This window comes from Hydra vulgaris, chromosome 01 (assembly GCF_038396675.1).
Source record: "Hydra vulgaris chromosome 01, alternate assembly HydraT2T_AEP".
In the NCBI taxonomy this organism is placed as follows: Eukaryota; Metazoa; Cnidaria; class Hydrozoa; order Anthoathecata; family Hydridae; genus Hydra; species Hydra vulgaris.
This window is the reverse complement of record NC_088920.1, coordinates 46,540,131-46,567,500: the sequence shown is the minus strand read 5'-3', so window position 1 is coordinate 46,567,500 and position 27,370 is coordinate 46,540,131. Positions and strand designations below refer to the sequence as shown.

Sequence of the window (27,370 nt, the reverse complement as noted above, 5' to 3'; positions counted from 1 at the left end):
TACATAATTTGTATTTGGTTAATATTTTTGTTTTAGTAAACAAATTGTTTGTAAATGCAGTTAAGGGGGTTATCCATAAAGTATGTCACCCTATATTTGTCAATTTTTAACTCCTTCCCTCCTGTCACAAATGATTACATATATCTGCACTCGCTTTCCCTCCTAAACTATGATAGCAGTTTTTATGTCAAAAATATTTTTAAAGAACATAAGAAGAGTAATTAAAATTTTCGACAAACTAAAAGATTTTTTTATTAAAATGACTTAATAACTATTAATAAAGTTGTCATACTAAAGTCATTTTTTAAAGTAGCACTTGATCTTGTGGAAAGAACTGTTTTTTGATTTGACGATTTTCATAAATGTTATGAAAAATCACTCAGGAAGAGTGCCACCAGTTTTTTTAATTCCCTTTGTTAATTACTTTTGATGAATGAGTTCAATACTTTTTGAATTTTGTGTTACACAATTCTTAATTAAACAAACTTTTTTAATTTTTAAATAAATTTTTTAATATGTTTTTAATTGGTATAGAATTCTCAACATGTTTTGAAAATTTCTAATACAATACATTTTACTGATTCACAGAAATCTGACCGAAAAGTTGACACAATTTTTTTACCCTGTATCCTGCATAGCGTAAGTTAAGTGGCATTTTTAGCAATAAGTTCGTCCATTTATGGCCAAACTCAAAAATTTTTAGCTATTTTTATTTTTCAGAATAACAGCTTTTATACGAAATAGCTAAAAATTTAATTTACAGTTTAAATAGGCAAATATTTGATAAAGTTGTTGTGCGTGTAATGTAAGTTAAAAATGGAATTGCCCAAAAGTTTATACCTCATGACATTAATTGTCTTGAAATATATACATATATATAAATATATACATATATATATGTATATATATATATATTATATATACGCCTCATGACAATTTTATGTTCAAGTAATGTAAAGACTTGCCTGACATATTATTTTAATCGAGCTCATTATGTTGTTTTGACTTCTTTTTATTATACCAACAACTAATAGCTACTATTGCTATTTACCCTATATCAAACTTTTTCAGTTAAATAATAAGGTAAGTAAACATTTGAGATTTTGTCTGAAATCCCTATGAGGTAGTTTCATGTTTAAATGAAACAAAAATAGTTCAAAAATAACGTTTTAAATTTGATTCTGATTAAATTTGGTTTTGAAAAAATTTTAAAATGATTCTTAAACTGGTTTGATTCAAGTTTAAAGTAAGCTGTCAATGTAAATCTCAACTTTTTAGATTTAAATCAAAACGCTTTTCCTAATAATAATATTATTCCTGATAATGTAATTTAACTCAGTAACAGTATATTCAGTAGCATGTTTAATTTTTTATCATACTGATCCATGTTTATATTTAGTCAATATTAGTATCAGTAGTAAAGGCATTCTTGTACACACTATTGTACTCTCTGTATTACTAATATTTACATTATATATTATAATCAAATTAATGTCAAAGGCAAATTTGAACTTTAAATTCCCAGAAAGCAAGCTGTAATAGATATTGATATTTTAAACATGGGAGTTTCTGCTTTATATTTTCATGTAACTTGTTTCTCAACTTGCTTCTCCACATAGTACCTTGTTTGTCAAGGCTTGTGTTTTATAGAAACAGTATATGATGTAAAAACTACATGCAGATATGTTGATAGACTATCAACATATCTGCATGTAGTTATGTCTATCAACATATCTGCATGTAGTTTTTACATCATATACTGTTTCTATAAAACACAAGCCTTGACAAACAAGGTACTATGTGGAGAAGCAAGTTGAGAAACAAGTTACATGAAAATATAAAGCAGAAACTCCCATGTTTAAAATATCAATATCTATTACAGCTTGCTTTCTGGGAATTTAAAGTTCAAATTTGCCTTTGACATTAATTTGATTATAATATATAATGTAAATATTAGTAATACAGATATGTTGAGCTTAAAAAAAACTGCTTCCACCTGAAAATTTACCATTTGTTGTTTTGAGTTAGCTTATGCATTTTCATAAGCTCTGCAACACTTTTTACACCTCTTGGTGTGTTTATGTTGTCTAATGGTATCTTTGTTTAGCATTTCTTTAACTGCTTTGATGTTTTGGTCTCATCATATTGATTAAGCTTCTCTAGTGCTTCAGATGTACTTATGCACTGCACTGGTCTTTAACTATCAAAAATAGCATCTTTTGAAAAGTATTATGAATATTTAAAATAATCATTTTTGTAAATGATGCAATTAATATTTTGTAAAATTTTGCATAATTTTAATTTTTTAATTTTACATTTTAACTTTACATAATTTCAACTAAAGTTGTTATTATATTATTTTGTGTTTGTTATATAGTAGTATATATAATTAGTATTATATTATATTAATTTATTTGTATTTCAAATATGTGTTAAGGGTTTATTGCATTTATTATTAAACATGAGTCATATTGATTGATGATGAAACATGTCGATTGGTATACCCTGAAAATCATAATTATTATGGTAATAGGAACATTAGCAGTTTTGATGACATATAACAAATTTAAATCTGCACTTTGTAAAAAATGATTTATGTAAAGGTCCTTGGGTTAAATCATATAACTTATTAGTGGTTTAAGAGAAAAGTTTGGTTATGTGTTAAATATGCTAAATAAGCTCTTACTTAGCAAATTGAATATCTTTTGCTTTTTGTTTCAGTTTTTAGATGCATAACCTTATTTTATGTGGTCAAATTTTGGCTCATATTGTTTTTCTGATTGTTATATTAGTTAATGTTGTTTTTATCCCCTATTTTATCTTTTTCTTCCAAATTTTTTTAATTACTTTTCATTTTCAGGCCATTGAATGTGTTTAAAGAACCGGTAATTTTTCTTGGTGCAGATGTTACACACCCAGGTCTTGGTGATAAATCAAGCCCTTCTATTGCTGCTGTAAGTTTTTTGTAATATTGTTTGTTTGGTAGACAATTTCCTATACAGTTTATATATATATATAAATATTTATATATATATATATATATATATATATATATATATATATATATATATATATATATAGATATAGATATAGATATAGATATAGATATAGTATGATACTTTGTATTTGCAAATTAAATACAAAATCTCTTGTACCTTTTAGAGTGCTCTATGATAAATTAATAGGGTTTATTTATATTATTTAATAGAGCATTATATACCTATATATCTTTATATATCTATATATAACATGTGATTCCAAAAAATCTGGACAAATTAAATTCTAAAATATTTTTAGAAAGATGACTTATTTTTTTATTTTTGAACGATGTTTCAAAAAGAGCAATGTTCATAGAGTAATATTACAAAAAATTACAAATTTTCCATTCCTTGTCTGCGAACTGTATCAACTCTTGTAAAACTCTCCTTACCAAGTCGATGTACGCGCTCAATGTCGACATGTTTGAAGCAGTATTTGATACGATTCCTCAGTTGGACCAAATTTTTAGCTTCCCAACAATTAGCATATACTGCTCTCTTGATTTCATTCCGAAAATCTTCAATAGGTCGCAATTCTGGTACGTTTGCAATATTTTGACTTCTGGGCACATATTCAACATTTTTGGACCTCAAAAATTCTTGAACTTTTTTTGAGTAGTGAGATGATGCAAGGTCAGGTCAAAAAACTATATATCATCTTTATGAACAGTCTCTATAAATGGGAGCAAACATGATCTCAAACACTTGTCTATGTACACATTTTCATTGACAGCTTGACCGGAAAGTGCAACATAATGCTTTGACAATCCTTTTGGAGAAATTGCAACCCAAACCTATAATTTTTGTTCAAATTTTGATTTTCTTTTTAATTTAACATCATTTGATGTCTTAGTAACATCTGATGAATAAAATCCACTGTTTCCTGAAATATTACAATTAGTTAATCCAAAATATGATTCATCGTCAATGATCACCTGTTTTTTTCAAAAAATTTCAACCAATTTAGAGCACTTTGGATGAACAAGAGATTGTTGTTCAGGAGTTCTTTTTGGAGCCTTAATTTTTTTATGATAATGAATGATTGTCTTCTGCTTTATCGTTTTGCATATGTTTGATTGATTGACATTGAATTTTTAAGCAAGAAAACGTTGACTGATTCCATATTGATGGTCGATTTTTTTTTCCAATTGTTTGATCTTCTTTTTTGTCATCTTAACTGCTTTCCTACCGCTTCCAACTTGTCATTCGGGTAATATGTTGTTGTCTTTTCATTTTAGAATATTGTAGAACGTAGATCTTGGAATACTTTCCATCATAAAATGTTTTACAATTGCGTTTTTAGAGAGTTCTGGGTTAATTTGAATAAACTTGTACACTCGCTTTCTTATGTCATCTTGTTTCGAAGTAATTTTTTTCATTATTTCAAATTTGTTGCTCAGTATAAAAATAATGAGTTTTGTAGAGAATTTAATTCTCTACAAAATGGCGTGCAAGCCAATCAAAATTGATAAATTTACGCTGAGAAAAAATTGGCGGGAAGTTTGTCCAGATTTTTTGGAATCACATGTTATATATCCATATATATCATATATATATATATATATATGTATATATATATATGTATATATATATATATATATATATATATATATATATATATATAGTATATATATATATGTATATATATATATATATATATATATATATATATATATATATATATATATATATATATATATATATATATACACATATATATATATATAGATATATATAGTAGTTCAAAATCTTTTATGAATTCAGGCTGGCATGGAATCTTTTATTCCCTCTCAATGATTGCAGCTGCTCTCAATGATTACAGCTGCTGCAATTTCCAATTGAGACCGTTACTTCCATATCTATCAGCAAAACAATTCTGAAGAAAACAAATGTCTGTTTACTATTGCTAAAAACCATTGTGAAAAAGGTTTTGTCTAACGCCAAAGCTTGCTATTCTCAGGTCATAAAATCTCGTATTTCATCACAAAAATTAAGCTCTCGTGACTTCTAGAGAATCTTTAACAGTATCAATAATAAGGGCAAATCTGTTACTCCACCTCTCTTGTATGGTTCAGACTTTGTCACCTCACCTAAAGACAAAGTTGAATTCTTTGCTAAGAACCTTTTATCAATATCATCTCTTGATTCCACTAGTTATATTCTACCTGATATAGCCGTCAAACAGGTTGATCCATTGCTTGACATTCGTATCACTCCAGCTTCTGTATCAAAAGTGATTTCCTGATTAGACTCTTCTCCAGCTTGTGGTCCAGACAACATACCTGTTGTAGTCTGTAGAAGTGTTCTCCATAGCTGTCATCCATACTTTCAAAACTGTTTAACAAGTGCTTATCAGAGTCTTGTTTTCCAGCATGCTGGAAAGCGGCATCTGTTATCCCTATTTTAGAGAATTTTGGAGAATGATCTGATTTCTGGAGAATAAACGTTTTCTAAATTCCGGAGAATGACCTGATTCGTCTAACTAACGCCCCATTAATCTTCTTCCTATCATAAGCAAGGTTTTTGAATCTTTAATTAACAAACACTTAATCTCTCATCTTGAATCTAATAACTTTACTTTCTGATCATCAATATGGATTTCGATCTTCTCGTTTTACAGCTGATTTGCCAACAGTAATAATCAATAGGTTTTATCATACATTAGATAGAGGTGGAGAGGTTAAGGCTATCGCTCTTGACATTTCTAAAGCTTTCGATAAAGTTTGGCATGCTGGTCTTCTTCGTAAGCTTTCTTCTTATGATGTATCTGGTAACATCTTTAAGATTATCGAATCCTTCCTTTCCAATCGTAGTATAAAAGTTGTCCTCGATGAACAGCACTTATCTTCATATCCTGTAACTTCAGGGGTTCCTCAAGGTTCAATCCTTAGCCCTATACTCTTTTTAATTTATATTAACGATCTTCCAGATATTCTCACATTTATGGTGGCATTGTTCGCTGATGACACCACCATTTATTCTTGTCATGATAAAAAGCCAACATTCTCTGATTGCTTGGAGGGGGCATCTGAGCTTGAAAAGGATCTCACTTCTGCTACAGCATGGGGCTCACAGTGGCTGATGAACTTTAATTCAGATAAAGCTCAATTTTTTTCAACCAATTGCTATTGCAATAATTTAGATCTTCCTATATTTATGAACGGTAATTTACTCAATGAGTCATCTACCCTTTATATGCTGGTATTAACTCTTACTTCCGATCTTTCTTGGAAACCGTATATCAAATCCATTTCAAAAAGCACCTGCTAAGGTTGCATCTCTCTATCGAGCTCAACACTTTCTTACTTTATTTATAAATAAATAAATTTTAAAAAATTAGGTAACTATCAAAGACTTTTTTTTTTTTTTTAATTCCTTTTAAAGTAGAAATATTTTTGAGAATTTTTTTTCAAATTTTTCCATTAAATTATGAACAAGTTTATTATTTAATTGAATGAACAAAAGTTAGCTTATTAAAAATAATTGAATACTTTTCTTAGTTAATAACAGAGCTTGCATTAATAATAAAAAACATGATAAATAGTAATAAACAGTAAACAAATAATATAATTTCTTACTAATTGTTTGATGTTCTGCACCAAAAAACAGATTGAATAATGAATTATATTAGGGTTTAGACTCAGCATTTTAAAATATTGTCATCATATCTTTATTTTTTTAAAGTTCTATTGTATATCAATAACCAATTGGCAGTGAAAGGCATACAGATTTCAAGCTCACAAACTTTTAGATAAATGTTAGTATCTGCTTTAAAGGCGCCCTATAGTTAAATATCAAAGTCAAAGACTTTAATATTTGACTATACAATGCTGCATTAAAACCACATCTTTCCTAAAAAAAAATATTCCTCCAATTTTGCAAAGAACAGAATGATTGGCTGTTAAAGCATAACAACAATACTTTGATAATAATAATAATACAAGTCGTTTAATAAGTAAATACAAAGTTTAAAAAGCTTTATGTCAAAAAAGGGGTACTATTAACAGCATTTAGTCACACCCATACTTACAAACCTGTACAAACACACCTGTACATACACACCTGTACATACACACCTATACGTACACACTATTTTTATACTTTATATTGGTTATATTGTTTATTTTTTATATGAATTTTAGATTGTTGGCAGCATTGATGAGATTCCAAGTCGCTATTCTGCTTGTGTTCGTATCCAAGGGCATCGAGTTGTGAGTTTTTAGTTTTTGTTTTTTGTACTATTAGTTTTAATTTACATTAGCACCCTTATAATTTAATGTAGAGGGAGTAAAGGAGGTGGAAAAAAATAGCTTGCTTTTCAAAGAGGGGAGATTTTGGTTGTTGAAAAAACTAGTCCTCATGTTTCACAAGATATTATATTTGATTAAAATAGTAAAACAATGGTTTTACTAATTTTTTCAGATTTAAAATTATATTATTTATAAATATTTGATTTTATTTTTCAATTCAATTAAAATATTGCCTTTGCTTTTTTCTTTAATATGACTGTTTTTGATAGAATAATCAAGGGGTTAAATGACATAGGTCATATCATTCAGAACATTACACATTTTTCTGTTAGCTTAAAACTCAGCTTTGATAACTGCTTCAGTCCATTGACATTCAAACACATCAACAATTAGTAGTCAAGGTTTATCATCATTGAGAAAGAGTCTATGCTTTGTCTTCTAAATAATTGTCATATATTATAGTTATTAATAACTTATGATAACAAATAGGTTTTGCAAAATCGATTTTTTCCTCCTCATTTTGTGCAACTTTGTTCTTTGCCCACCTTTTAAATAATGTATTTCTTTCTCATCTAGTTTTTACGCAGATTAGTGTTTAAAAAAATAATTTTTGTGCTTAATCTAAAGTTTGCAAGGCAAAAAAAATTAAGTGAGATAAAGGAGTTGATGAATAGAGTTTATAAATGAATGAAACAAGAAGATCTTAATGAGCTGGATGAGACTAAAATTAAATGCTATTTCATTTCTATAATTTTAGAATACCTTTAACTCGGGGAAACAAAATTTTAAAATGTTTTTAAATGGGTTATGCTTTTTTATAAATTTTTTAAATATCTAACAATGTTTATATTTTTATTTTTAAAGGAAGTTATTGAAGATCTGGAAAATGTTACAGTTGAACTTCTAAAACAGTTTTACCGACATATGAAGGTGAAACCAAGAAAGATAATTATGTTTCGTGATGGTGTTTCTGAAGGACAATTTCAGCAGGTTTTAACATTAAAGCTATATATAATATTGTCAAACAGTTTTTTAGATCAAATTTTTCTGGTTTTCTCATTGGATAACAGTTGTATTAAAAATTTTTGCTTTTCATTTTAAGGTTCTATTTCATGAGATGTCTGCCATCCAAAAGGCTTGCATAAGATTAGAAAAAGGTTATGAACCTGGTATTACTTTTGTTGTCGTCCAGAAAAGACACAAAGCAAAATTTTTTCCTGTCAACAAAAATGATGAAGTAAATTTTATATATGATTTTTTTTGGAAATGGTCTTTTATTAAATGATTATATAGACATGACCATATAACTTTTGAAATAACAGAAGTGTAATTTTGACAATGATTGACCTATATGTTTAATTATATATAAAAATAATGTTAAAGTAATAAAATAAATAATTTTATTATATAAATTATATGTTTAGAAATTAACAGAAATGATTTAGTCGCTTTTTATGTAATTGCTGATAAGATTTGCTATTTCGTTTTTAATTTTATCTTAAAGGATAAAAGTGGAAATGTTTCAGCAGGAACTACAATTGATACAGTTGTATGTCATCCGACAGAGTTTGACTACTACCAATACAGTCATTCCGGAATTCAGGTGATATATCAAAATATTGGCGTAAAGATTTGAAACTTTTTAATTTTTTTTTCCGTTTTAATGTTTAACTCATACAAAAACTTGTTTTTTGTACGAGTTAAACATTTAATAAAAATAAACACTTGTTTATTTTAATATATGAGCATCAATTAATACGAATTCTCCTAATACAATTTTTTTAATTTAATCTAATCTACTTGTTTATTTTTTTTTAGGGAACATCACGCCCTGCACACTACCATGTGTTGTGGGATGATAATAATTTTTCAGCTGATGAGCTTCAGGCCCTTTCGTTTATGCTTTGTCATTTGTACGTTAGGTGCACTCGATCTGTATCTATTCCTGCACCTGCTTACTATGCGCATCATGTAGCTTTTCGATCCAGGAGTCATTTGCAAAATGAAGAGGGAAGGTTAGAAACTATTTTTGATCTAGTTATTCAATCAAAATTGTTTAAGCATAAATCCAAATAGCTGATAACTTTGAAATAAAAAATATTTGTAATTCAAGTCGTTTTTTAAACTAATGATTAACAGAAACTGATTTAATAAGGTTAATTAGCTTTGTTAAGCACTATAATTAGTTACATCTACTCTTCATCTAACCATGCTGTTAAGCTATCCTGTTAAGTGTGTGTGTGTGTGTGTGTGTGTGTGTGTGTGTGTGTGTGTGTGTGTGTGTGTGTGTGTGTGTGTGTGTGATAATTTATCATTTTAATAAATATATATAAAATAATACTACGCCTTCTTTTTATTTTGATGGTCTTTAAGTATATTTTTTATAATTAGGGTACATCATTTTCAAAACTAAAAAAGTATTAAATTGTCAAATGCTCTATATATATATATATATATATATATATATATATATATATATATATATATATATATATATATATATATATATATATATATATATATATATATATATATATATATAATTAGTATAATATTTCACCAAGAACAAAATCCAGCTGTGGTGTTAACTTTTTTTTTTTTAATATTTCAAATACATGTTTTATACAAAGGAAGGAATTAAAGCCTATTATATCCTATATAGCAGTAATATATTCTATAATAAAAAAATAATTCAATAATTTTGACAAGACTTATTCTTTGTCCATCCAAGCCAAGAAAAAAGTTTAGTTGTATTCGAATCTGGTGATCCAGCTGTGGAGGGCGTTAAATCTACTTCTTTTCATCCATTATTTTTTTCTATTTTATAAAAGATTTATTTGAAGATTTTTTAATAAATAGAGTGTTTTATAACGTGGGGCATTGTTTTATTTACGCATTTTTTAATTTCTTATGTGGATTTTTTATTAGTTTTTATGCCAGAGTAAAGCAATGAGTTATTTTACTAAAGCTCTTTTACATTTCCTAGTATTTCTTCATCTGAAAGCGACACTGGTAAAAACTCTGTAGAATTTGTGAAGGCGAATTACAAAGATGTTGTAAAACTGCATCCGAATATGGAAACAAAAATGTACTTTGTGTAGATATACACGTTTCTCAAAGTTGTTTATGCTCCGAAAGCTAAAAACTAAGCGTAATAATTCTTATACTTAATGGGTTTGATTTTATTTTGTTAAATTTTTACAAAATGTATATATGGAATTAGATTTTATATTTTTAAACGTGTTGTTTATAAATGATATTTAATTTAGACAGTTTATGTGTAAAAAAAAAAAGTAATAAACAATGTTGAATGTTTTGTAAATTGTGGAGTGTTAATATTGCGAACTTTTAACAAAGTCTCATTCGAACAAAATTATTTTCGTTGAAGTTTTTTATCTTTTTATTTTTGCTGACAAAGTTAATATATTCTCTATTTTATTTAACACTGTTAACACTGTATTTAATTAAAGCATATTGTGTTTATAGTTACATCTTGTTGAAACAGATTGCTTTTACTAATTTTATTAGTTCGTTTTTTTATTTGTGTCACAATCTTCTTGCATGCGTTAATCAGATTAATGATTTTCAAGACTAAAGTATGGGAGTGTGGGAATATGGCTTCTTTCAACTTTAAGCTATGGATCAAAACTAAACTCAGGGATTATCTTTTTCCTAACATTTTCTCAACTTTAAGTTTTTCCGTATATCTAAAATGTTTTCCATACATACAAATTTAGATATATATTTTTGTAATATATTTCTTTTTTAAGCTTTTCCACTCATTACTCATACAAACATTAAGAAAAGTTAAAAAAAAAATTGAAAACGACTCAGCTAAAAGCAAAATTAAGAGGAAGATAAGAGAATATATTCCGGATTTTTTTCGAATACTTTACCCTAACAATTTTCCAGATTTTTAAAATATGACCTGGATAATCTATGTAAATTTTACGTAGTGCATCGTGGAATCCAGTTTTTATCTTTAAAGACATCTTTAACATTTGAATCATTGTCTTAGTAATAATCAGTTTGCTATGCTTTTGATTTTCCAAAACTAAAATTAACTGGTTTGAATTAAAGTATTAAGTCCGAGGTTCGATGCCAGCTCCGGCCACACTTGCGACATTGGTAAAAAAGGATGTGTGAACTTCCTGGTTAAATGCTCTTGCAGCGGTACTCTGTAATAAGACCGTAAGTACTTCTTGAAGCACCTTGATAATCACAAAAAAGTATTTTTAAATTTTATAAATACGTCACATACGCTTCGTGACTAAAATGATACTGCGAATCGGTGCTATAAGACATTACAAGAGTATACGCTTTTTTTTTCATAATGAAAACAACAATACTATGTAGCTTAACTAATTGAATCGTTTATTTCAGAAACCTGTCAAGTCTAGAATTTTTTTTAAATATTTACAGAAAAGTATATTATTTGTATTAATTTAATACTTATGATGATTAGTTTGAATAGTTTATAACTGAAATACCCTGAAGTTACTCCAGTAATTTGTCGGATGCGAAAAGTTTCCATCATCATCCTCAGTCCGGTTTTATTTCTCTTCTATGATCTTACTGACAATCTTCATCTAGTGAGGCTTTTTTTTCTGACAACACAGCTATATGCTCAAATCTTGAAAAAAAATATCATTTTTTGATTGCATAGAACAGGCAGCTGATCTCAGGTGTGATTGAGATCAGATTTTTTCTGTTTCAGCTTGAAATGGTTAGTGAATTTGAATCCACACCAAACAGTTGCAAAAATGTTGAATTTTTGCAACTGTTTGAAAAAAAATTTCTATTTTTATTCAAGAATATTGTTATTTATTGATATAGAAAAAATTTCTGTAACAATACTCTTACTGAGCCTACTACTTTATAATCTTTTAGTATCGACCTCTGATGAAAACCTCGTATGCAATCCATTGCAAAGATCGCATATATGCTAAGGTAAAATTCTGTCTACCACTTTCTTTGTTATTAACTTTATATTTATTTTTTTATTCTCTAACTCCCAACTTAAACAGTGGTTGTCTGCAGCCTTGCCGAAAGTGAATTAGTTTTAACAAAAACTATTTAATTATTCTAAGTATGATTTTAGATGTGATCTGAAACTTTTTGCTTATTTACAATTATGCACCAACGCAAATATTATATAGTAGAAGCTGAATTAGATAAAAAGTATACAAAGTGGAATAGAAACAAATTATAAAGTAAAATGACAACATCCTCGCCAATTGGAAATCTCAGTTCTATGTTTACATTTTAGAAGCAACTATTTTGCTTTAAATATTATTGCTAATGATACTATATTTTAGGTATTATATTTATACATTATGCTTTCGATAACGAAGAGTATAAGTCATAATTAAGTTGTAAACTAGCAATTGACAGTAACTTGAAAAGAGCATAAAAGCGTTTATGAGTTTCTGAATTGAAAAAAAAGTGCTCAATTTAAGAAAGTTGTTAAATTATAAAATAAACTAAGTATCTAGAAAAAAATAAATAAACTTACTATACAATGATGTACACACTGGATACACTAAACTAACACCTTCTTTTTTTTTGTCAAACAGAATATTCTGAAGCCAATCATCTAAAGTCATACTTTTAAACATCTAAATTTATATTACGAATTTTATTACGCGTTTTATTACGATATTTTATTGAAATTTTATTACGCATATTGTAACATATTACGATATTTTTTTGAAATCTTGTTATAGGGGCTCTATGAAAAGATTGCGATAACGTACTGTCATCCTCATCTCTTTGAGCCCCTATCTGTTTTACTTATTTTATTTATTGAAAGTTTATATTACGAAGTTGTAAAATCTTATATTATATTAAAACAGAGAAGAAAAAAAAAAAAGAAAGAAAAAAAAAAAATTTAGGTGTGTATGTAACAAAATTATTGTATAACTTCGCAACTAGATCTAAAACTCCAGTGAATTTATGGAACTCAAGGAAATTAGAACTTGAAAATGTCAACGAACGATTGAAAAATAAGTGTATAAAAATATATTAAAAAGAGTCATGATTTTGCTCAGGACACTTAAGAAAAAAGGTTTATTACCTAGAAAATTAAAAAACAAAACAGAAATCGGTTATTATCGGTTATAAAATAAAATTAAATCATTAAAATTTTTGAAAACAATGTTAAGATAAAAGGAGTTACTATTGAACGTGCCCAGTAGGCACAGCGACGTGACAAAAACGTGAATTACACGTTATTTTGGCACGTGACATTAAGGGGATTTTTTGGTCCCCATGAAATGACCAATTCACGTGATTTATGGACGTGTTTTTCTCGTTAATTTTGGCACGTGATATTTAGGTGACTTTTTGGTCCCAATGAACTGTCTAAAAGACGTGCTTTTTACGTTAATTTTGGAACGTAATATTTAAGCAATAATTATGCTTTATAAAAACAAAGTGTTTGGATTCGTGTAAAGGAAAAAACTCATCTTCGAGGAAATATTTAATACGTATTAAATTACATGGTTTTATTAGTCAGTATATTAGTTCTTGACATAAACATTTTGAATTTGTAATAAAAGCTGCACTTTTGTTAAAATATCCTCCTTATATCCAATAAGTAATAAGTACTAAGTCATAGATCTGCAACATACGAAGAGCACGTTTCAATCCACAAAAAGCACACTTCAAACTTAATCTAACAAATCAGTCGATACATTCTCCCATAAAAGCACGATTCAAACATAATCTAACGAATCAGTTGATATTTTCTCCTATAAGCGCACGCATCAAACTTTATCTAATGAATCAGATTTAGCTGAAAAGAAACGAATAAAATCTATAATAATAATATGATTATTTAATAATTATCTTAAATCACAAACTTTTAAAACAAATCTTACTTGGTGAGTTGCCAACTATTTTGGCAACAAAATTTTCTAGTGTTATTTGTTGTTAAGTGTCATTTGCCTTCTAATTTTATACTCTGATTGCTAAAAAATAAATAAGGATTTAATAAAAAAAGATATAACAAAAAAGTCGACAGATAAAAAAATATTGTTTACCTATATATATCTAATATCTATCTATAGATATATCTATATATATATATATATATATATATATATATATATATATATATATATATATATATATATATATATATATATATATATATATATATATATATATATATATATATATATATATATATATATATATATATATATATATATATATATATATATATATATATATATATATATATATATATATATATATATATATATATATATATAGATAAGTTAATAACTGATGCGCGTTATTAGAAAAAGACCTGTACTCACCTTATGTGATAACATCTGATTAAATAATTTGATTTCTTTGTTTTCCATCTTCTTATATTTGCACTTGTTTCTGCATTAACTTGTTCATACATTAACTCACTAGATGCAAAGGTGAAAGCCCATGAAGTTGCTTTAAATGAGTAATCTACAAAGTTTTGAACAATATTAAATGTCATTTTAGAATGCACACAGAAAAATTAAAACAGTTTTTAAAAATGTAATAGTTACCACATAATCACACAACGTTATAGTGGGGATTTTATATCATGACTTTCCTTACCCATGATGAGATTTTCACCTTGAGGTTCCTTTTGCTGTGGAAACATTCACCATGGCTAAGAACCCTCATCTACCCCTAATTATATATAATATTCTAAAAGTATGTATAAAAACTAAAAGTATGTATAATAAAGTATTGTCAAACTAGGTCACCATTAAATACCGAGTGCTGAAAATTCAACTCAGAATCAAGTTGCATCCTCCAACAAGATATGAACTAAATTAAATTCTTGCTACACAGTGCAATTACAAAAGAAGACAAAGAGGGGGAAAAGTGAATATTCTCAAATTTTAAAAGTTAAAAGGTTATTGGGTATTACTACAGAATGATATTCCTAGGCAATAACATAACAATACCATTTGGTCTTCCTAGTCAATAATATTTTATGCAGAACTTATTATTTGTCATGTAGCTTAATAAATTTAATATTAAATAAGTTATAATAGTGCAGCTGGCTATCATAAAAACATTTCACTTCTGGACACCAGCGTGTAACTTTGCATAGTGATAGTGGACGGTATGAGCAACAAAAAAATAGCGAGACACAAACTTGTTATGCATCTGGAATCGTTTTACAGATGAATTATTCAAAATGGCCAATGGCGGCTATTTTGAATGTATTTAAATGGTCATAACTGTAGAACTAGTAGTGATATCCACTTCAAATAAACATCGAGAAAAGTTACATAAAACTGACTGAAATCAATGTTTTGAAATTTCAAGATGGCTGCCATCGGCCATCTTGAAAGTTTTTAAATGGTCATAACTTTAGAACTAGTAGTGACATCCACTTAAAATAAACGCCGTCTTGTATGATGATGTAACAAGAAACTCATATTTACATATTTACATACATTTACGTATTTACATAATTACAATACACTTTTGGATTACAATTCGTCATGGAAGGAGATCTGGAGAACATGGTCGAATTCCGGGTCTTCTTCAACTTCTAGTTCTTCATATGAATCACCATTTGTTTCTTTGTAACAATAGCCGTTACATGCACACAGCTTAGTGCATGGTAAACCATGTCGTTTACATGAACAGTTTTTACACTCAGTTTTGCACGAACAACGAATCAGTTCCTGGCAATGTCGAGAAATCTCCGGCAGAGTGCACCAAAGTGGTGTATAGCACTCATCAGCAGTATCTTTCCATCCCCATTCAGTGGGTAAATATCCTGGAGTAACAGCAGACAAGCATTGTTTCCATAAGTGTGCCTGCAGTGCTGCTCTCTTTGTGTGCTGCAGAAGAGCGTCTGCAGTCGGCGGAATATTTTCAATTGCTCTATTCTTTATGGTGTAGAGTATACGGCGGCATTCGTTTACGCCAGCAGCGGTTGATGATCGATCGTACATCAATACTACAAATCGCTCAATGGCCTTCATTGCCGTATCAGTTAAGACATCATTTTTTAAGTCTGACGTGGAAAGATTGTGAAATGCAGCATCAACTACTCGGTAGTTCATCCACGCTTTCCATGCCGTTCGTTTTCCAATCCCACAGAATGTTGATACTGTGTCACATCCGGTGAAGGCATGGAAGAATGGTAAATTTGACGATACACCATCTGGAATGTGTTGATGTAGATGGTGAACTCCTATCATTCGTCTTCCTTTTCCAACTCCAAAATCAATCCACAACTCTTTCACTCCAATCATCTGGCTAAACACAGAGAGAGCTATAACGACCACATCGGAGTCCACAGTGCGTATAGTTATAGTTAAGTTGCCATTTTTCAGTGCATGATTAGCATGGAGCAAAAGACGGCCATCTGCCTCTTCAGCACTACAAGGAGATATGGACGATACATCTAAATCTTGTTGACTGGCACATGCAGTTTCTTCAATGGTACAAACAATAACTTTTCCAACTACGGATTGCGTTAAAACGAATCTGGAAATAACGCCGAACAGTTGCGTCTTATTGAAGTCCACAGATAGGAATTTGTCAAACTTTTTTGGAATAAGTGTACCCATTGTGACGTTTATGCGTTGCCCTGATCCACGATCTTCCCGTGTTTCGGACTTCAAGCTTTTTGGGACATACCGATCAAAAACAATGTCAAGGCGCTGCACGGATCTCAGAAGTCTGTCCACGAATGGTCCAATCACATTTTCGCAGTAGTCAGAGAATGTCTTTGACGATCTCGGGTGAAGCATGTGTACGAGTGCTGCACCATCAACAATCAGAGCAGAAACCTTATAGTCAAGGTTGAAGTCTTGTTGTTTCTCGCTACCATACTGTTCCAAACAAATGAGGACATCTGATTTGCTGGTGGCCTTACGCTTCCTTCCGAATTCAGAAATTGACGGCGGATAACGGTTGTTTTCGTGTGAAAAGAAATCCTCTATATCACTAACACGATTTTGACTTGCTACATACATTTTACAAAAGTAGTTGGAGTCATGTTTAAGATCAGCGATTTTAGTTTTATGTTTGGAACCTGGAATTTTCAAACTGTGGAACAATTCAAATTTGTTTCTTTTCAAAGGCTCATGAATTGACTTTTGTCTGGACACAAGACGGTCAGCTACGTACTCGTTGTATTGCTGTTGCCCTGTGATCTTGGCTTCTTGAACAGTTTTTTCGGCTGAATTGGACATTATAATCTTATGGTTGTCTGCTGTCTGCAGTAACTGCTCCGCAAAAGGATTCCCATCATCGCGCATAGATTTCACCACTTCAGACACGTGATGAAGATAACGAGTCTGAAAACTATTTCTGTCTTCATGATGGCGACGGTGTTGATAACCCAAAGAAGTGGAACTGCGAACTTCATTCTCAAACTCATTAATCATTCGAGAAATTTCTGGACCAGCCACCATCCACTTAAGAAGAGCAGTTTCGTTATGAAGTACATTGATTGCTCCTCCGTCACTCTTGATCAATTTGTTGTTCTGTTCATGAAGCTGGTCATCAGACATGGCAGAGAAGTCCGCGTTAGTTTTCCTACTTGTGAAGTGGCCCTTTTTGAATTCCTCAAACACATAAGGGTGTCGGACAGGTAGCTCTTCCAAGGTTTTGATGAAAACCGGCAACCAGCGAGAGTAATTAGTTAGATCAAGTGCGAAGAACCACGGAGCAATCTGCTTTAGCATTCGCACGTACTCCTCGAAGTTTGATTCGCGAATACTGCGCACAAAACTCAGTAGCAGGCTCTCCAACTCCATAACGGTTTGCCAATAAAGAAACTGATTAGATTCGTTGCTTTTCCTGGAAATCCACTCTTCCAATGACTCAACAAAGTCCTTACAATCTAGCTTATACGCCTCATCACGAAGAATGAAAAGAGATGCCAGGCTCACTTCGTGCGCATATCTTGTTCTCTTTATGTGCGACGATTTAAGCAGCGACTCACTCCTTCCAATGCTAGCAACCTCTGCTTTTATGAACATTTCAGTCCAACCACTGCCCTTCAACCACTTTCCAATCATGTTTTGAATGGCCATTTCAATATGGAGTCCACCCATCATAATGACTATTTTATCCTCTCCATAAACATCCGGAAACTTCCATTGTATATACTTTGCAACTGCGTACACGGGCTGATCACCAGTTATAACAGCACCTTGTTTGTTATTGACAGCACTCGTTATTTTTATTATTACATCCATCAAATGGCGTACTGTTGCTGGAGACTGAATGTGATCTGTTAGCAATGGCAATAGTATGTTATGACATGGAAAGGTTGCTGGATGCATATTTCTTTCCGCATGGAAAGCAGCGAATGAAGTTTTATTTGTTGATGTGTTATACACAGACTCCTGCACAGAATTTAGCCAAGGTGTCAACTGCTCAATGGTTATTGGATCACTAGCAATAGGTGATGCATTCACGGTGGTCATTAGTGGTTCGGAAACAACATTATTCGTTGCAGGGAGAGTGGTGTATGTATCCGGCAATTTGCTATTGATTTTCCTAGACCAAAGGAGTCCATCTGAAGTGGATTTTGAATTTGAATGGGGAGTATCCGGATGCTGAATAATTGTGACGCTAGAGCCGTGGAATGAATTGTTAGATGTAGTTGAAGATGGATTGTGATCAATATTGTCTATCGCAGCTGTTGTAAAAACACCTTCAGACAGGCAACTTGGTATCACATGACCTATTTGCTTATAAAATTTGCACTTTTCATTAGTCAAACTTGATTCAATTTCTTGAACTCGGTCATATGAAATACTTAAACCTAGAGAATTCAATTTGTCGACAACTGATCTTTTCCGAGTGCAGTTATGGATCATCAAACCAAGGTACACGGCCAATGGAGTTTCTTGGTTTGCTTGATGACGTATTTGTTGAGGTCTGTTGGCTCTGCTACGCTTTACACTATTAAATCGAATTAACTGTGCAATGGAATAAGCAGCTTCCTGCTCGGGTGCGGAAGCAGGTGAACCATTGTCGATATTGTAGCCTCCTAAAAGAGTATTAACAAAATTTACAAGGGAAGGCGGCACACAATCACGAGATCCAAAGTCGCCTATAAGCGAGCCGCTGAATTTGGGAAACTCTCTAAACATATCTCTACGGAGAATACCAGCTGCCTGAGCAATGCAAATACCGTCCGACATATCGTTGAAGTTGCAAGCATCACGTATGGCATTACCCACATCTGGCTCAAAGCTTAAGATGACTTCTTTACCACACTTGTCTTCCCTCAAACCAGGAACTAAGGAAATTAAATCGTCCTTCAGTCTAGTTCGGTTGATAGACTCAGACTGAACTCCGAGACTCGACATACGATCTGCACAAAGTTTATTGATGTCAGACAGCTTAAAAACAGGGGATGATGTACCATATATAAACATCTCTTCCATGTAACTAACCAATTCCGCAATGACAGAGCCATAAGTCAATCGATAGAGATTGTGTTCATCATTGCTAAAGGAGCGCTCATGACTGTGGGCTCTGTTGAGAAATCCCCTGTAACAGTCTTTATGATATTTGACTTCGAGTGCTATGAAATCTTGGTTTGCTATTTTGTTAAGCAGATTTGTGTCCTGCATTTCAATGGCTAGAGCATACACTTTTGGGCCAATTTCTTTTGTGCTTGCCTGTACTAAGGGGTTGCCTGTCACAGATTCACCATCACAAAACAAACAACAACTTTTTATGTCAACTGCTTTACATGAGGATCGCATGCACCTAGCAGAGCTCTTGGCGTTTTCAGAATCATCTTGCACATTTTGGTTTCTCTCAATGATTCTCTGCAGTTTCTGAGAGTCGTACTTGTTTCGGCAAAGCTTGTGGTACTTTGCCTTATTAACAATTAATGCGTGCAATAACTCCTTTCCATCACTTATTTTATCCAAGCGAATAGTTGGTGGCAAAGCTTCATGATTATCGAACTCGATCAAGTTTTCACTTAGAGTTTTATAACCTGCCTCTTTGGGAATTATAAGAGGTTCCGGTGAAACACGCTGACACAAAATGCACAATTCCCAATTGATATCACGCACAGGAACAAGTACCTCAGGAAATTGTGTGACATCAACAAGCTCTATTTTTCTTCTTTTACTGGTAGACATGATTGTTATTAAAACTGAAAGAAATGAAAAGCGCATCACGAAATAAGCATACAGAGTAATACAACATACAGAGCATACAAGTAAATACCTTAAAAAAATAATTTACATATATACAAATAATCTTGGTAATATTAATAATTATATTATTAATAGTAATAATAATAATAATAGTAATACAGTAATTACAATAAATAAAATAAATCAATATTACGTTTTATACAATAATCATTTATACATACATAGCTACAGTTACAAACAGTAAAAAATTGACAAAACGTAACAATTAACGATGACATAAAAACGACTACTACTAAAAAAATTATATAGATTTAGTAAATATGTTAATCATAATTGTTAAAATATGAAAACCATAATATATTGTACAATAACACAATAACACAATAAACAAAAAAAACAAAAACAGAAAAACACTGTGAAAAACAAAAACCAAAAAAAGGGATAAACATTACAAACAAAGCTACCGCTAAAAAAGTACAAAGCATAATAATGTAATCAAGCAAACTAGTAACAATAAATAATTCATAAAACATAGAAAGAAAAAAAGAAACACTTTATAAAACTAACATGATGGAGTAAATAACTAGCAAATGATTTTAATGATTAGCAACAAATAATAAGTAAAGCTATATGCACTACATATACTAAAAACTAAAGAAAAGAAAATATCATTACATAACGGAAAACATCATTGCATAGCTAAATAAAACTACCTTAAAATAAATCATAATATGAAATGAATAACTAACGAAATATGAAAAAAGTAAAAACAATATAAAATCTTGTTATGCCGAGTTTTCCCAAATTTTCGAATGTTTTCTTTCCTTTTTCATTCATTTTTAAACTTTTTTTTGTTTATTATTATTTTCGTTACTTTTGTAGTTTATTTTATATCCTTTCAAATAGTTCGTTCTTTTTTCTTCTTTTTAGATATTTCGTTTTTTCTTTATAATTGATTATATTTTTGAAAAACTAAAGCAAAATATCTCCTGATTTATTGATTTTTCTTTTTCTTTTTTCACTCTTTAAAAAATTATTTATAGTTGTTAATAAAAAGTGTCCACCGTTTGCGATGTCATTGCAAAGTTCAATCATTAACAACGTGCCATGTTTTTATTTATTCGTCCGTTATTCGTCCGAATTTGGTTATTACTACGACCGTGACGTAATATAATGGCGTCAACAAGACACAAATCTTTCTTATCTTTAAAGACCAATTTAACCAATTTTATTCGCTTAACGGTTTGTGTCTCGATTGTTTTACATACAGGAATATATAAACTTAAGTTGTGCAAAAGGATTTGTTGGTGTCCGGCAGTGAAATATTGTTACGTAAAAAAGCATCAACCGACTGCACTTTAATAACTTATTTATTATTAAATTAATTACATTGACAAATTTGACAGTCTAAAATAATACATAATAGGGTAGAAAAAAAAGTATACCTTGTACTAGGGTTTGATCTTTGTGTGTTGCAATATGAGAATTACCTGCCATAACGTTACACGATTTTGAACTAAGCTTAGTAATATATTTACTAAACCTAAATTGATAAAACTTGGATATACGATGTTTAGATAAAATATTATATATGTGACATTTTATTTTTGTCAAAAATACATTGTGACCTTTTAAGATATCTTATTCCCTGATTTTATAAGATATCTTATACCCTGACTTTTTTTATTAACTATTATGAAACTACAATGTAAAGTAATTATATTATTATAAAAATAAAATAAAAAGTAATTACAATAATGAATATATAAACTACATATTTCATATAATCATTATATTTAAATCTGGAAAATTTTTCCCTTAATTTTGCATTCAGCCAAGTTATTTCTCAATTTTTTAAAAATTTTTCTTAATTTTTGTATAAATGATGACTAAAACAACATAAAAACAAATAGATGACAATAATATATACTTTAACTTGCATGTATGGAAAACTTTTCGGATATTTGGAAAAAAATAAATTTCAAAAAAAAATATCTGGTATTCCAGGAATATCCCAAATAAGATAATCTCTAATAAAATAAATTATAAAAAAATAGTAAATAAAATAAAGAATATCTTTCCAAGTTTCTAATCATAGGTTTTTATTGTGAATAAAAAAAGTTCCAAAACACACAATATTTTGGCAACGTAACTTACATGTTTCAATCAAGTAAAATTGTCACCTGGACGAGGTCACCTAAAATATACATGATTGAAACGTAAAGAAGGAAACTGGGTAAGAGCACACATCAAACTTTATCAAATGAATAAGTCGATATTTTCTCCAATAATAGCTAGCGACACCAAATTTAGCTAAAAAGAAACAAATAAAAACTTAATAATATGATTCTTAAATAATTATCTTAAATCATAAATTTTTAACACAAATCTTACATGATGAGTTGCCAACTGTTTCGGCAACAAGCTTTTCTGGTGTTGCTATTTCTTTGATCTAAATCATGAAACAATTTTTAAAAAAGCAATACTATACTTGAGAGAAACTTGCTTTACATATTGGAAGGTCATCAACGTTGAAAGATAAGTATAATGCAGTTTCAAATACAGTAGCATCATAATCATCTTTTTGTGGGGAAAACATTGAACAAATCCGCATTAATAACCTGTTTTATATTGTACATAATAACAATAGTAATAAAAGTCATATAATATATATAATAATAATTTAATAAATATAATTCAAATATATATATATTAATCATATAATATTTAAATAGTATAAAAAAATGAAATAAATAAGTATTAACCTTTTTTAACAAGTAAAGCACATGATCAAGATGTCATATATTGCAAAAAGACAAAGTTTTAATAATAATAATAATATACATATATCAATAATAATATAACACATTTATTTATTGATATTATCTAGGATAAATTCTTTAACCTTGTTGATAAAAACCAAATAATAAAAGAAAATCTATTTTTGGTTTTCATCAAATCGACTCTTGAGTAATTATGTATGCAGAAGTCCTTCAGACATTATTATTGCTCAAGAATCAAGAATAAGTTCTGCTAGAACTTATAGTTTGTCCATGTTGCTTACTTAGTTTGTTATTAAATTTGTTATAACATAACTTATTTTGTACTAAATTAAGTAAGCAAAATGGACATATTTGCCAGTCTAGTATAGTGCCAGTCTAGTGCCAGTCGATATAGTAATAATTTTTGTGATGTTTATCATATTTTTACTTTTTATTTTTATTCTGTTTCTGGTGTTTTTAAATTGAAGACATTGCAAACGATAAATAGCATAAAATTCCTTTGTTAAAAAATGTGCGCTTGGTTGGTTTCGTTGAATAAAAAAAAGTCTTAATCCTTGTAATTTTTTTATTTTTTTTTATTTTTTTGTTTGTTTCTATTATTTTTGCATTTTTTTTTGTTTTGATCAGTACTTTTTTTTATTTTTTATTTTTTATTTTTTTAATATTATTATTTTTTGATTGCAGTTTAGATTGCAGTTACTTACATTCATATAAATAATATTACTTATATATTTTATCGCAATATCAATTCACAGTAATGAAAACTACACATAGCGAATGTGCTGTTTGCAAAGTTAATATCTATAAAAATCAGAAAGCTATTTTTTGTGATAACTGCCTCAATTGGGTCCACCTAAAATGTAACAACCTCAATGATATTGACTACCAATTACTAAAAAACTCCTCAAAAAATTGTTCATGGTTTTGTATAAATTGCTTAGCTAGTATATTTCCCTTCAATAACGAAACTATAACTGACAATCAAAATCTTGCTAATGGTGACACTAAAATAAACAAAAATTATCAAGTATCAGGTTTTCCCATAGAGAGTCTTCACACAGTATTCAACACATTTAATACACATATTAATAACAACAACAAAACTCGAAAAACCTCAATAAACAGTTACTACACCAATGTTGATGATTTAAAATGTATAGCAGCTGACAAATCCTCATTCAATGTCTTTCATATCAATATATCATCACTCTCGAAACATTTTGATGACCTTGAAAATCTACTCCAATCAACAAAACTTGAATTTGACATAATTGGTATATCGGAAACCAGATTGAATAAAAAAAGCCCACAAACTAGCAACTTAACACTTAATGGGTATTCCTATGAACACACACCATCTGAATCACATGCAGGTGGTGCATTATTATATATAAATAACAGGCTCGCCTATAAACCCAGAAACGATCTCCACATCTTTAAACCAAAAGAACTAGAATCTATCTTTATTGAAATTATAAATCCTAAAAAATCAAATATTATCGTTGGTTGTGTTTACAGGCATCCAAAAATGTCTTTAGACAACTTCCTATCATTCTTTCTTAATCCGTTACTCAAAAACCTAACAAAAGAAAATAAAACTGTATTCATTTTAGGGGATTTCAACATTGATCTGTTAAAGTATGACACAGATTCATATACTAGAGACTTTTTAGATTCACTCACCTCAAATTACTTTCTACCTCACATTGTCCACCCTACTCGTATCTGTAAAACATCAAAAACACTAATAGACAACATCTTTTCAAATCTTAAATCAAATAAATATAAAGCAGGGAATCTTACCACCACAATCTCAGATCATCTTCCACAATTTCTGATAGCCTATAATATTCTTAAACCACCACCTAATAAAAAGCTCTTAATCCAGGAAAGAAACTGGAAAAGGTTCGATGAAGTTGCATTTAGAAACGATTTTCACAATCTTAGTTTAGACAGAGAACCAAAAATATACCCTGATAATTGTACTCAGTCTCTTGAGAATACTATTTCCAACATTAATCTACTGCTCGATATCCATGCCCCTTTGAAAAAGCTTAACAAACAAAACATTAAATTCAAGACTAAACCATGGATATCAGATGAACTCAAGCACTCTATACAGCACAAAAATAATCTCTTTAAAAAATATATTAGGTCTAAAAATCAAACAAATAAAACCATATATCATAATGAGTATAAAACATTTCGCAATAACCTCCAATCTAAACTCAAAGAAAGCAAAAAAAAATACTACGATAATTATTTTACTGAAAGCATAAAGAATATAAAAGCAACCTGGAAAGGCATTAAAAACATTATTAATATTAAAAGTAACTCTCAAACAACTCCTAATGTAATCATACATAACAATAAAACAATAACAAACCCCTTTGATATTTGTAATGCTTTCAACAACTACTTTACTAACATTGGTAAGGATGTCCAGGCAACAATTCCTTCATCCATGAATCATTTTACATATTACTTATCAAATCCTTTTCAAAAATCATTCTTTATAAAACCTACTGACGAACATGAAATTTCAAATATTATCAACTCTTTAGACGCAAATAAAGCTTCTGGACCAAATGGTCTGCCTGTTAAAATTCTAAAACTATTAAAAACAGAACTCTCAAGAATTCTTTCTAACATTTTAAATATTTCGTTCTCAAGTGGTATTTTCCCAGAAAACTTAAAAACTGCCAAAGTTGTACCTATTTTTAAAACTGATTCAAAACTATTAATATCAAACTATAGGCCAATTTCCCTCCTCTCCAACATTGATAAAATTCTTGAAAGGCTAATGTTTAACCGCTCATACAAATTCTTCAATGAAAATAAATTGTTTTGTGAATTACAATTTGGTTTTCGAACAAACTACTCTACATCACTTGCTTTATTAAGTCTAACAGAAAAAGTTAAAGATTCTCTGGATGAAGGAATGTTTGGATGTGGCATTTTTATCGACCTTCAAAAGGCTTTTGACACTGTAGATATTGACATTTTACTTTATAAGCTATCGTACTATGGTATTAGAGGAGTCTCAAACTCTTGGTTCAAATCTTTCCTTACTAATAGAACTCAATTAGTATCCATTAGTGGGATGAGCTCAGACCTAAACGATATCAAAAGAGGTGTTCCTCAGGGATCTGTCCTTGGCCCTTTATTGTTTCTTATTTATATAAATGACATGTCTAAAGCTTTAAAATTTTGTAGAGTCCAACACTGTGCAGATGACACAAACCTTCTCTATTTTAATAAGTCCATAAAAAAAATCAACAAATATGTTAACTATGATCTTAAAAAACTATGCCTCTGGCTAAATGCCAACAAAATTTCCCTCAACTCCAAAAAAACTGATTTAATATTATTTAAAAGTCGTCACAAAAAATTAGATCAGCAGCTCAAAATTAAGTTAAATGGGAAAAAACTTTGGTGCAAAAAATTTGTAAACTACTTGGGTATAAAGCTAGACGAAAACTTAGCCTGGACTTACCATTATAACGATTTATCTAATAAGTTGAATAGATCCCTTGCCATCCTGTCAAAGCTAAGACATTTTATACAACAAAAAACTTTAAAATCTATTTACTATGCTTTGTTTCACTCTCATCTCACATATTGCCTTTTATCATGGAGTCAAAACATAAGTACTGTAAATCGCCTATTTATCATGCAGAAAAAAGCAGTCAGGGTTATTGAATTTCTACCAAACAATGCACATACATTCCCATCTTTTAACACACTACAAATTTTAAAACTGCATGATATTATCAAAATTGAAAATTGTTTATTTATTCACAGCTGCCTTAACAAAAAACTACCTCCTATATTTAATAAATGGTTTACTCTATGCAGTACAATTAGCTGCCAACTTACTAGAAATTCTTGCAGAGGTGCACTGAGTGTGCAAAAATATAATACAAAATCCTACGGCAAACATTCCTTTAAATACTCTGCATTAATGGACTGGAATCAAATTCAAAATAAATTAAAATCAATCCCTTTTAGCAATATTAAAAAATATGTTCTCAAAACCAAATTAAAATACTACTTGCTACATCAAAATAAATAGAAACAGCAATAGTATCACTGGTGATAATAGATAAATCACCATATAAATTATATAAGATACAAATATGAAT

General features: G+C 29.6%; 2 protein-coding genes across 4 annotated transcripts in view; one reads left to right on the top strand and one right to left on the bottom strand.

The window, feature by feature from the left end:
- LOC100197980 (protein argonaute-2) overlaps positions 1-10,812 on the top strand; it is a 97,811-nt gene extending 86,999 nt beyond the window's left edge. For both annotated transcript variants that reach the window (XM_065788372.1, XM_065788371.1), the window contains exons 16-22: positions 2,861-2,954; positions 7,181-7,249; positions 8,153-8,278; positions 8,391-8,525; positions 8,793-8,891; positions 9,107-9,303; positions 10,275-10,812. In XM_065788372.1, the coding sequence (XP_065644444.1) occupies positions 2,861-2,954; positions 7,181-7,249; positions 8,153-8,278; positions 8,391-8,525; positions 8,793-8,891; positions 9,107-9,303; positions 10,275-10,389 (835 nt within the window). In that variant the 3' untranslated portion in view covers positions 10,390-10,812. The remainder of the gene's footprint in view (positions 1-2,860; positions 2,955-7,180; positions 7,250-8,152; positions 8,279-8,390; positions 8,526-8,792; positions 8,892-9,106; positions 9,304-10,274) is intronic.
- A 2,944-nt stretch (positions 10,813-13,756) lies between these two features.
- On the bottom strand, positions 13,757-21,531 carry LOC136075385 (uncharacterized). 2 transcript variants are annotated; one of them, XM_065788370.1, is made up of 4 exons: positions 21,156-21,531; positions 14,614-20,438; positions 14,170-14,259; positions 13,757-14,084 (listed from the first exon to the last, which is right to left on the bottom strand). In XM_065788370.1, exon 2 carries the CDS (start codon positions 20,422-20,424, stop codon positions 15,784-15,786), a length of 4,641 nt encoding a protein of 1,546 aa, XP_065644442.1. In that variant the 5' UTR covers positions 20,425-20,438; positions 21,156-21,531; the 3' UTR covers positions 13,757-14,084; positions 14,170-14,259; positions 14,614-15,783. The 2 variants fall into 2 exon arrangements, with proteins under 2 accessions (XP_065644442.1, XP_065644441.1); XM_065788369.1 differs by lacking the exon at positions 21,156-21,531 and having other exon boundaries at positions 14,614-20,577.
- Between the last annotated feature and the right edge of the window lie 5,839 nt (positions 21,532-27,370).

Bases quoted from the DNA above. Each gene is read 5' to 3' on its own strand.
- LOC136075385 (XM_065788369.1), bottom strand. From the start codon at position 20,460: ATGCGCTTTTCATTTCTTTCAGTTTTAATAACAATCATGTCTACCAGT.